Source organism: Garra rufa, chromosome 5 (assembly GCF_049309525.1).
Source record: "Garra rufa chromosome 5, GarRuf1.0, whole genome shotgun sequence".
Classification (NCBI taxonomy): Eukaryota; Metazoa; Chordata; class Actinopteri; order Cypriniformes; family Cyprinidae; genus Garra; species Garra rufa.
The window spans coordinates 24,695,375-24,707,968 of NC_133365.1; the positions used below are offsets into that span (position 1 = coordinate 24,695,375).

General features: G+C 34.5%; 1 protein-coding gene across 10 annotated transcripts in view; it reads left to right on the forward strand.

The window, feature by feature from the left end:
* Positions 1–12,594, forward strand: part of acaca (acetyl-CoA carboxylase alpha) — a 64,971-nt gene that overhangs the window by 26,029 nt on the left and 26,348 nt on the right. For 4 of the 10 annotated variants that reach the window (XM_073839480.1, XM_073839481.1, XM_073839482.1 and 1 more), the window contains exons 17-28: positions 1,815–1,965; positions 4,033–4,167; positions 4,290–4,436; positions 5,151–5,339; positions 5,432–5,532; positions 5,623–5,711; positions 7,136–7,260; positions 7,460–7,687; positions 8,900–8,989; positions 9,092–9,210; positions 11,420–11,443; positions 12,044–12,145. In XM_073839480.1, the coding sequence (XP_073695581.1) occupies positions 1,815–1,965; positions 4,033–4,167; positions 4,290–4,436; positions 5,151–5,339; positions 5,432–5,532; positions 5,623–5,711; positions 7,136–7,260; positions 7,460–7,687; positions 8,900–8,989; positions 9,092–9,210; positions 11,420–11,443; positions 12,044–12,145 (1,500 nt within the window). The remainder of the gene's footprint in view (positions 1–1,814; positions 1,966–4,032; positions 4,168–4,289; positions 4,437–5,150; positions 5,340–5,431; positions 5,533–5,622; positions 5,712–7,135; positions 7,261–7,459; positions 7,688–8,899; positions 8,990–9,091; positions 9,211–11,419; positions 11,444–12,043; positions 12,146–12,594) is intronic. The other 6 variants (XM_073839484.1, XM_073839487.1, XM_073839486.1 and 3 more) reach the window with 3 other exon arrangements.

The following is a 12,594-nucleotide window of genomic DNA, read 5'->3' on the forward strand; positions in this document are numbered from 1 at the left end:
CAGTTTAAATGCAGTTTCAAAGGGCTCTAAACGATTCCAGCCGTGTACTGTGTTGGTACTTTTGCAGCGATGCAAGGCGATTTTTAAAGTTAGGGAAGAAAACGAGATGGGAGTTTATTGACATACCCTAACTGTATCGACCCGGATCACACAGACTATGCATGTGCTGCATAGAGACGGGACAAGACGAGCATTTGAGGTTAAAAATTATATAAATTGTCAATTTGTTTTGATCTAATCGTTTCACCAGAGAAGAGGCTTCTTCCTCGGCTGGGATCGTTTAGAGCTTTTTGAAGCTGCATTTAAACGGCATTTTGGAAGCTCAAACTTCGGGGTGCCATCCCAAATCCATTATATAGAGAGAAATCCTGAAATGTTTTCCTCAAAAAACATAATTTCCTTACGACTGAGGAAAGAAAGACATGAACATCTTGGATGACAAGGGGGTGAGTACATTATCTGTAAATTGTTGTTATGAAAGTGAACTAATCCTTTAACTTAAATGAAATATGAATTCAGCACAGACCAAGTACTTCTAAACAAACCCAAAACAGGAAATAATGACGAGATGCGATGCTATGCGACATTTCACAAAGGGAACAAGCAGTGTATCCAAAACAAAAGAGCAAAGCGCAGTAGTGGAGCAACAAGAGGTAAAGTGACTTTTATGAGCTCTTCGTGAGTTTGCAGGTGGTAAAAATAAAATCATATACACGCAGCAATGAGCGTCTATCAGATGGCATTAGGTACATTAGCTGTAGACCGATCGGTCAAAGGGGACTTTGATGTCATACATTCACCATTCTGTAAGTCGAGTAAGATGTCATAAAGCTTTAAGCCAAACACAGCTTTTGTTTGGGGTGTTCGGTAAGTTCTGTAATAAAAACTATGTCATTCAACTCGACCATTCAGGTTGTAAACGTGTCATTATGCCTTTTGGTTTGGTATCTTTAGGTTCGCTGCCAGAACTGTCAGTATAAACGCTAAGCGGACCACAGTGAAATGTATCGATTTGTAATCATAAATATATTTTCAAACTAAATCTTTAAATTAATGTGGAAACTACATAAAGACTGTATTTTAAATATTTCTTTAATGGCATCTTTAAGGCCAGTATCACTTATACTTATACTTCTTTATTTTTTTAAATGTAAGCTTTCAGTTTAAATTTCTGGGAATAGAGAGTGAGAGAGAGTGAGAGAGTGAGAGAGTAAGAGAGAGTGAGAGAGAGAGTGAGAGAGAGTGTGTGTGTGTGTGTGTGTGTGTGTGTGTGTGTGTGTGTGTGTGTGTGTGTGTGTGTGTGTGTGTGTGTGTGTGTGTGTGTGTGTGTGTGTGTGTGTGTGTGTGTGTGTGTGTGTGTGTGTGTGTGTGTGTGTGTGTGTGTGTGTGTGTGTGTGTGTGTGTGTGTGTGTGTGTGTACCTACCTGGTATTCATCACGCTGTGGGGACCAAATGTCCCCACAAGGATAGGAATATCAGTAGATTTTGACCTGTGCACAATCTCCTGTGAGGGCTAGGTTTAGGTGTAGGGTAGGTGTAGGGCGATAGAAAGTTCGGTTTGTACAGTATGAAAACCATTACGCCTATGGAATGTCCCCATAAAACATGTAAACCCAACATGTGTGTGTATATACAAAAAAATATATAATTTTGTATGGTTTTTAATGTGATGCACAACAACTATTAATTGCAGAATTAACATGTTATTTTCCATGAACACAACTCAGAAATACAAACACAACTTTTTCCATCATTATTTCATATATTAAAAGTTGTAGGAAATTATTTGAGTATCCCTTTTATTTATTCTTTAGGTATCGCATTATTATTGGTAACAAGACATGTGTCTTTGAAAAAGAGAATGATCCTTCACTCCTGCGCTCACCATCTGCTGGGAAACTCATCCAGTATACTGTGGAGGATGGTGGACACATGTTTGCTGGACAGTGTTATGCAGAAATAGAGGTAGGTTTATAAGTTTGTGTAAGAATGGCAGCTTTACCTAATTTCCAGAAGTCAGAGTGCACAGATTTTAGTACATAAATGTTCTCAGGCTGCTACAAAAATGTTTGAATTTTGCTACAATAGTGATGTTAAAAATACAAAATGTGTGATTTGTGAGGTAGTTCCTTTTACATGTCAATTGTACAAGCCCTTTTTATCTAAGTGGGCAGTTCTTGGTTATAATAAGATGTTTGGCTACACAAGACTGTTATGCTTATAACATTATTAGGGCTGCAACAACAAATCGATAAAATCGATTATTATCGATAATGAAATTCATCGACAATGATTCTCATTATCGATTAATCGGGTCCGCCCACAGTGCATGTACAACTTCAGAGGATCACGTCAAATTACAGCACTGAATGACACATTTCTATAGAGAAAATGCATCTAAAAATAGTGGAGGAAACAGACTGAGATGCTGCAGGAGAGATATGTGATCCTAGCTGCCCAAAACATGAGAATTCCTTATTTTAAACTTGAAGCTTATAGCGTAATGGCTTGCCCTGTGAGGCTCTTTGAGATCCGTTTGCATCCTCAGCATGAAAACTTTCAGTTTACGGTCATATCCTTATCTGTAAATGTCACAAATTCACACAAGAATTTCCATTTATGCATAAAAGTCCATTCTGGCAGTCTGTGTTAAGTTTAAATCTTTACTGAATGAGCGTCAGACAGGAACACAGAACACAGACAGGAAGACAATTAATACATCTGAAACATCTGTCCTTGAATGTTAAATTTAGATTTAAATACAACATGTAGTGCACATACCTATTTATGGAGGGTAGGAACTGTAGGGCTGTGACGGTGGCAGATTTTTACCACCACCGGTGGTGCGGTGTTTTATAGATAAATAAATGAGGCTCAAACATTGTTCACAAACGTGCGTGTTTATTTGAGCAATTCCGTCGGTGAACAAGAAGCCTACAAATCGCTAAAATCACAATACATAAAATAATAAAATAATACATTTAAATATGAAAGTAGCCTAAATAAGTGTTAAATAAGCTATTAAACAAACATTTGTTGCAAAAATTCCTAACAACCTCGACAGCTGATCAGAATTACTGACCGAGTTCTCTTTTTCTTCCCCATTGCACAGCTGCTGTTTTTAATAGCAAAGTAATTACATTTATTTTTGTTTCTTTAGTTTATAAAGTTAATTTAGAAATATATTTGGAACACGTTTTGTTTGTGAAATTCAAGTTTTCGTTTTTTAAAGTAACGGCCAAGCGGTCAGCGGCAAACAGATCAATTTAGCCTTCTCAAGTCATCACGATTTAAATTAAAATCCTTAAAATCTTAAAGCATATCACAATATTAGTTTAATCGTTTAAACTAGATAAATGTATACTAATAGGCGCATATCCAATCGTTTGTGCAGAGAGTGAAAGCTTTTGCAGGACATGGTGCCGCCAGCGCTATGTGAAACTTCATTTTTGCTCATAAATGTAAGAGTAATAAATTGACTTTAAATTATTACTTCACTACTATAAAACGAAATAATTCAAAACGAAAACAAATCTCTTTCATTAGCTATAGGCCTAATCCATAAAGATGCATTTAGGCTTTAAAAGCGCGTCCAGTGAGCAGATGGCGAGTTAGGATCGTCAACTACATCTTTGCGACACTGACTCAGAAAATACTAGTTTATCTCCTTTCTGCGTGCATTTGAAGTGGAACTTTGCTGAAGGCACTTGCGCTCGCTGCTGCTGCTGTTGGCGGGACACTAAACACCGCCACGGCAGAATAAATAGCAGAAACACTGTATTTTCTGCTTGTTAGTGTGTTTTTCTTCAGATATTTGTATTTTATCTTTATTATGACAGGTGAATTGTTGTAAATTGTTAAGCACTGTGTTTTCATAGCATTCAGAATGTGAAATTGTGTGATTTTGAAAAAAATAAAATCAAATTGGAAATTAAGCCAACTAATCGATTAGTCGAAAAAATAATCGCCAACTAATCGATGTTCAAAATAATCGTTAGTTGCAGCCCTAAACATTATGTATGTGTCTTTTAGGTGATGAAGATGGTGATGACCCTGACCACCTCTGAGTCTGGCTGTATTCACTATGTGAAGAGAGCAGGTGCGGTGCTGGAGCCGGGCTGTATCATCGGCAAACTGCAGCTGGACGACCCCAGCAGAGTACAGCAGGTACATGCATGTGTTACATGTGGTAAATGTATTATGTGTATCACTTTTCACTTAAGTTCCCTTTCAGAAGTTAGAGAAGGGTTTAGGTGGTTTAGTGTTTCTAATGAGTGTGTCTGTTTCAGGCGGAGCTGTTCACAGGAACATTACCCAGCGTTCAGTCCGTGGCTCTCAGGGGAGAAAAGCTTCACAGAGTCTTCCACAGCACTCTGGATCACCTAGTGCACATTATGAACGGCTACTGCCTGCCAGAGCCCTTCTTCAGTGCCAAGGTGAGAAAACACACAACGAAACACCTGTAACCAATAAAGCTCTTCATCCACATGGACTTCATAGCAGTGGTTCTCAAACGTTTTGACTCCAAGGCTCCCCAGTGTCCACAACAACTTTAAAGGTGTAACAATAGTTAAAATAGTTTTAATGAATTCAATTTTACTATTCCAGAGGTTTTAAGAGCTGAATGTTTTTCAAGATTCTCACTCTTTTAAAACCCACTCTTTTCAACTTGTTCATAATTTACTTGATGATTAAAAAAAATTACTCAGTTTCTACCCAACAATACATTTTAGAACTAGGCATAGCTAGAAAAATGTTTGTTATAAAAATGGCCATGGAGTTTCAAGATTTTATCATTTTTGCCTTATTTTCATTCATTAAAAATATTAACAATAAATAAATAAATAAATAAATAGTGAAATATAAAATGCAGGAGAGACTGTTTATGTTGGTGGTAGAATAGTAGAAACCAAACTAGTTAAAAATGTAATATAACAAGTAAGTATTGTATTCTATGTTACAATAATGTATTGTTTTAAGAAACAATATTCTTGCTATTCATATTAATAATAATAATAACCAATGTTAGATTCATTAATGAATATGCCATTATTACTTCTTAAGAAAGGTAAGAAAGTCCATGTTTTGTCAGATATCACAAAAAATGCTTGGTGTGAATAGGCTTTAACATTTGTATATGTGTGTTTAAGCTGAAAGAATGGGTGGAGCGTCTGATGAAGACTTTGAGGGACCCCTCTCTGCCCCTGCTGGAACTTCAGGACATCATGACGAGCGTTTCAGGCCGTATCCCTCCTGCTGTAGAGAAGGCCATCAAGAAAGAAATGGCTCAGTATGCCAGCAACATCACCTCTGTCCTCTGCCAGTTTCCCAGTCAGCAGGTATTACTTGTGTTTTTGTTTTTTTGAGTTTGTCTTTCTGAAGCTAGGAGACTGTGACCATTGTTATAAATTTTGTCAAATTTTCATGTCAGATTGCCAATATACTGGATAGTCATGCTGCCACGCTGAACAGGAAGTCAGAGAGAGAAGTCTTCTTCATGAACACGCAGAGTATTGTACAGCTGGTTCAGAAGTTAGTCAATCATTCAAACAAACTACACATTAACTTGCATGCATTCAAAGATACACAGGTTAACTGGACCTCATGTGTTTGTATACCCAGGTACCGCAGTGGCATCAGAGGACATATGAAGGCAGTGGTGATGGACCTCCTCAGGCAGTATTTAAGAGTGGAAGTTCAATTTCAACATGGTAAGACTGCATCTTGTGTGGCAATAAATGATGAGATGTCACTGGAAACTTAGGATGTTGAATTATTTTATCATGTGACCACTGGATGGCAGTGTAACACTGATTTATTCATACTGGTGGGTTAAGTCATAAATTAATATTAAAATATTTAACACAAATAGAAACAAAAGATTCAATGTGTGTATGAAAATTTATGAAATTACATTGTAATACTTAATACAAGAAAAAATATAAATATTAGAAAAACCTAAATGAGAATGAGAATGCTTTGACAACCACCTGAAATAAATATGTTTAAGTTGAAATACTAAAATTAAAGCAATATAGAAATATTAAAAAAGCTAATAAATAAGGAAAAACATAAAATCAAATAATTTATTTAGAAATTTTATTTAATACATTTTGTAATATTTTTTTCTATTATTTCCTTGAATTAACAGCTGTTGTTTTTTATTTTGTATATTGTACACTACCAGCCAAATATTTTTGAACAGTAAGATTTTTAATGTTTTTATTTGCATTTATTTGATTTTTTTACTGCATTTATTTAATCCACAATAAAACAAAAGCAGTAATATTGTGAAATATTTTTACTATTTAGAATACCTGCTTTCTATTCAAATAAATTCTAAAATGTAATTTATTCCTGTGATCAAACCTATATTTTTAGCACCTTACTCCAGTCTCCAGTGTCACATGATCCTTCAGAAATCATTCTAATATTCTGATTTGCTGTTCAAGTAACATTATTATTATTATTATTATTATTATTATTATCAATATTTAAAAAGGTTGAGTACTTTTTTAGGATTCTTTGATGAATAGAAAGACCCAAAGATCAGCATTTATCTGAAATAAAAAGCTTTTGTAACATTATACACTACATTCAAAAGCTTGAAGTCAGTATGTTTTTTTGAAGAAATTATAGAAATTAATACTTTTATTTAGCAAGGATGCTTTAAATTGATCAAAAGATGATAAAGACATTTCTAATGTTACAAAAGATTTCTATTTCAGATAAATGCTGTTCGTCTGAACTTTCTGTTTATCAGAAAGAAGAAACCTGAAAAAAAATCTGCTCATCTGTTTTCAACATAATAATAATAATAAATGTTTTTTGAGCAGCAAATCGGAATATTAGAATGATTTCTGAAATATCATGTGAGTGGTGTAATGATGCTAAAAATTCTGGTTTGAAATCACAGGAATAAATTACTTTTTAAAATATATTCAAATATATATTCAAAAACAGTTATTTTAAATAGTAAACAAATAACTGAGGGCTTGGTGAGCAGAAGAGACTTCTTACAAATCTTACTGTTCAAAAACTTATGACTGGTAGTGTAGGTGTTTTTTTTTCTTCTTTGTAATAATTATTTTTTTATTAATTTGTGTATATGTTTGTATATTATTATTATCATCAGGTCACTACGACAAGTGTGTATTTGCACTACGAGAGGAAAACAAAGGGGACATGTCCAATGTGCTCAACTACATATTCTCTCATGCAAAGGTCACAAAGAAGAACTGTCTGGTTACCATGTTAATTGTAAGTACACAGTCACAATTTTCAAAAAGAGAGACTATTAGGAAATGTCAGTGTTTGTTGTTGCTGTTTTTGTCTTGCATGATTACACAATGTAAAAACAGTCGAGATGCAATAAAAACATCTTTGTATTTAGTTTTGAATTTATGGACTCAAGTCCACTCATATGATTAAAACGTTTCTCCCTAACTTCTTTCTATAGGATCAGCTGTGTGGACGAGACCCCACTCTAACAGATGAGCTCATGGCCATCCTCACAGAACTCACACAGCTCAGTAAGACCACTAATGCTAAGGTGGCACTGCGGGCACGGCAAGTTCTCATTGCCTCTCACCTTCCATCATACGAGCTACGACACAATCAGGTGGAGTCCATCTTCCTATCCGCCATCGACATGTACGGACATCAGTTCTGCATTGAAAACTTGCAGGTAGGGCATACTGGATGTCTGTGTCTGAGTTGTCCGATCTATAGTGCCATCTGCTGGACATGGTTTTGCCAAATATTTAAGAAATAACTCCCTTTTAGATAATTATAAGAAATTTGAATTGAATTGGCTACAAATGTTGAAAAGGAATTACAGTGGCAATGACTGGAAGTAGAATATTTCCATATTTCCACATTTCCATATATTCCACACTTTACCATATTGTTTTGTAATGTAATATTATAGTTATATAAAATAAACAAGCCGTCTAATTGTTTTGTAACTGTCAGTTTAATAATAATAATAATAATAATAATATGAAAATGTATACATTTACATTAAATATTGACATTATTGTTTGATTCATTCAACTATAGCTATGCTATCAAATAAATGCAGTTCAAAAGAATTCTGTGGCATTCATGATAATGAAAAAAAAAATCACTTCAATAAATGGCACCAAATCAGCATATTAGAATGATTTCTGAAGGATCATGTGACACTGAAGACTGGAGTAATGATGTTGAAAATTCTGCTATTAAAATTACATTTTAAAATATATTATTAAAATAGGAAATTGTAATAGTTTTTCATAATGCTACATACAGTTGAATTCAAAAGTTTACATACACCTTGCAGGATCTTCAGAATGTTAATTATTTTACCAAAATATATGACCTGAATAAGATATTTCACATAAAAGACATTTATAGTCCACAATGTAAAATGATAGTTTAATTTATAAAAATAACCCTATTCAAAAGTTACAGTACATACACTTGATTTTTAATATTATGTTGTTACCTGAATGATTCACAAAAAAAACACAGCTGTTTTTTTTTTTTGTTTTGTTTTTTTTAAGCCCCTTGTTTGTCCTGAACAGTTAAATCCTTCAGGTCTCATAAATAATTGGTAAAATAATTAACATTTTGAGGATTCTGCAAGGTGTATGTAAACTTTTGACTTCAACGTGTAGTATCTCAATACTTTGTTGTAATTTGGATAAATAAATGCAGACTAAATTTAGAACATACAAGACTTCTTTTAAAAACATAATAAAAAGTAAATATTTCTCAAAACTTAATTATAATAGTGTATTACTTAAAGTTTCATTTGATGCCTCTGCTGGCACAGAAATGTACACTTTACATTAAAGGTGTAATATTTTTGTCTAGAACAATGTGTGTTATTAATACCTTTCTTGGTTTTCTCTAGAAACTGATCCTGTCAGAGACGTCCATCTTTGATGTGCTGCCGAATTTCTTTTACCACAGTAATCAGGTGGTACGGATGGCTGCTCTAGAGGTAAGTCTGTGTGAATTTATATTTATCAAAACAATTAAGTGTTTATTTTTGTCTTTATAAAATGTAGAACATGCTTCTAACTTATCTTTACGCTTTTCTCAGGTGTATGTTCGTAGAGCTTACATCGCTTATGAACTCAACAGCGTCCAGCACCGTCAGCTGAAGGACAACACCTGCATCGTGGAGTTCCAGTTCATGCTGCCCACATCCCACCCCAACAGGTATCTCATGATGTACTGCACCCCTGCTTCCCCCATCCCTCCCAACCCCTCGCTGGGACTGTGGAGGAGCATGTCAAAACACTAAACACAAATTCTCCTCCACTGTACCACAGTCACTTCCCCTCACATCTTTAAAATGCTCTACCTGTGCACATGCCACCGATTTAGCGTCTGCTGTGATTAGAAGGTTTGTATGAAGTAGGAGTAGAAAAGCAGTAGTTAGTGACACAGGGTCTGAATCACAGGGCCATAAAAAGCTCATCTTTAAGGTGTCTCTCATCTGTGCTGGCCACATCCGTGTGTTTCAGGTGACACTGATCTATGACAAACTAGAGAATGCGAACAACAGGACATGCTCAGCGATTGTTTTGATTGGCTGTCTACCAGCTTGCTTTGTTTGCTCTTCTTTTATTCTCTGCTGATTCATGCATGTGAACTGATTCAGTGTAGCCTCTTCTGGTGCATGCCATCCTTTTTTTTTCTGCATTTAGTCATATTTTACATTTTTTACCCCCATACTCCTAGCTTCCAGCATGTTCTTTTCCAGCTGATTTGCCTGTGACTTGTGTAAATTGAGTGGCTTATGCTTTGTACTGCGTTAAAGTACATAAAAAAGATTCTAGCTGCATTTACTGCGATGTTAAAAAAAGCTGAATTGTTGCATGTGAGGGAGGGGTAGTAGTTTATGAAGTGTGTGGCTTGGTTTAGAAGTGTTCTGGATGAATCTCACAAAACCATGACCTGGTCACAATTTTAAAGCCCTAAAATCATAGGAAAAAAATAATAAATTATATTTCATGTAGACATGCACTGATATTAAAACATTTATTTTTTTAATATTATGGTCAGTAGTTTTATTACAATTCTCACCAAGCCTGCATTTATTTGATCCAAAATACAGCAAAAGCAGTAATATTGTAAAATATTTTTACTATTTAAAGTAACTGCTTTCTATTTTAACATATTTTAAAATGTAATTTATTTCTGTGATCAAAGCTAAGTTTTCAGCATCATTACTCCAGTCTTCAGTGTCACATGATCCTTCAGAAATCATTTTAACAGGCCCGTAGACAGCATGAGGTCACCGAGGTCCGGGCCTCTGTGACTTTTTAATGTAAAAAAAAAAAAAAAGCATATATTTTAAAATGTAATTTATTTCTGTGATGGAAAAGCTGAATTTTCAGCAGACATTACTCCAGTCTTCAGAATTACGTGATCCTTCAGAAATCATTCTAATATACTGATGTAGTGCTCAAGTAAGTTGTCTTATTATTATTATTATCTGTTAAAAATAGTGATGCCTAATATTGTATGAAAAATGTGATACTTTTTTCCTCATTCTTTGAATAGAATAGATCAATTGGACAAAAAATTATTTGAAATAGATTTTTTTGTAACAATGTAAAAGGCTTTACTGTCATTTTATCAATTTATGCGTATTAAAATCATACTGAATCATCATACTAAATCATAGTGAATCATACTAAATATCAAAATGCTAGTGAATTTTGCACATCTATTTTCTGCATTAAAAATGAAGGGTACTGTAACTTTGGGACCTTTAAGATATTTTGCATTGTGCCATAATTAATCCCACGTCCCAATTCTCATTATGTAATGCGTTTTACTTCTGATTCTATCAGTAATTTACGTTATTCTCAAAGTTATAGATTTTCATTACTTTAATACAGGAATTTTGTTCTAATAAAAACATGTAATAGTTTTTAATTCAAAACGGTGCTGTAGTGAGAAAAGGGGATTAAATAAGCAGTTTTAATAATTAAAAAATGCGCAAAAAAAGTTTCAAAGCTCCTAAAACATACAACATTTTCTTTAAGCAAAATATAATTTATTATCCATTTGATTTTTTGGGAGAAATGTGACCTGGATGTGTTATTGATAAGATTTACCTTTAAATTAACAAAGTCAGTCTGTTACGCACTTATGCACTTACCACTTCCAAATAGTCACTTGAGACTCATTTGAGACACTTGTATAATTCAATTAAACTTTTTCACAATTGTCATTGAGCCATTTCTCATTAGCAGCAGTCTGCTAATCCAAGTTAATATGCGCATAAATCAAGCGCACTGAAATTAGATTGAATCTGTCAGTTATGTGAAAGGGCCACACATTTCTGATCTCTGACTGACCCCTCCCATTGATGCCTGACACTAACCAATCAGTAATCAATGTTGTTTGATTGCAGAGGGAACATCCCCACTCTAAACAGGTATAGTACACATTCTTTCTTCCCTAAACCAAAATGTAGAGACAAAATGTAGAAATAGAGTAGAAAAACAGCATGGTCAAACACATGCATTTTAAGTAGTAGTCAGTGAAACATGCAGTAGTACTGCATGAATATTCATTTATTCTGTTTGAGTATTCAAACACAGCCAGTGCATAAAAAATGTATTTGAATTCATATTTAAAGACATTTAAACAACCTTGGATGAAATGCATTCGCACCCTACTGAATGGATCTAATGATCAAAGCTTTTGTGTGCCTCTCAATATTTTGAATCAAACGATTGCAGATATTATGTGTGTATAAGTTTGTGTTTTAATGAAAACTGCTGTTCATTGGAGCTTTATCCTGATGATCCCAGTAAATATAAACTAATTTGCATGGCTTATTGCACCACTCTCAACACACGTGTGTGGGTCTCTCTGAAATGATATCATTGTGTGTGCATACGCGAATGAAGATGCTCTCATATGTTAAGTGAAGTGAAATTGTTTAGGCGTCATACTGGGTTTGAAATAACTACATAATAGTGGCGATTAAATCTGCTGTATGTATGTTTGTGTAATGTGATTGTCCTCCCAGGAAACTGTCTACCCCACTACAGGACTACAAACTTCCAGATATCACAGCTAACGCTAGTGCCGCCACAGGGGCAGCTAGTGACTCTGCTGAGAGTAAGGACAGGTAGAGCAGGACAGACTGCAGGGTTTAATCTAAACACACCATTTTTTTTATGATAAATGGGTGTGAATCTTTTAATTAGTCTTAATGGGTAAGATATTGCTGTGGATACTAACATTGGACAGGATACTTGTCACCTCCTGAATTTTTTGAAAACATTTCTGGTAGATCTGCTGATTTAGCTTGTAATTATGGGTCTTACTAAAGGAATATTCTGGGCTAAATGTAACTTAAGATCAATAGCACTTATGGCATATTGACATTTACCACAGGAAAACATTTTTGACTTCTTGTCCCTCAGTTTGTATAATCAGGAAAAAGGTATTAATAATAATAATGCACTTGTAATGTGCACAGCACCACAAAGTAACATTGAGACCATCTGGAACTTTACAGCTTTAATATAACATTTATGTTAACACTTTAAAAATACAAAAGTTTACATCCCCTTT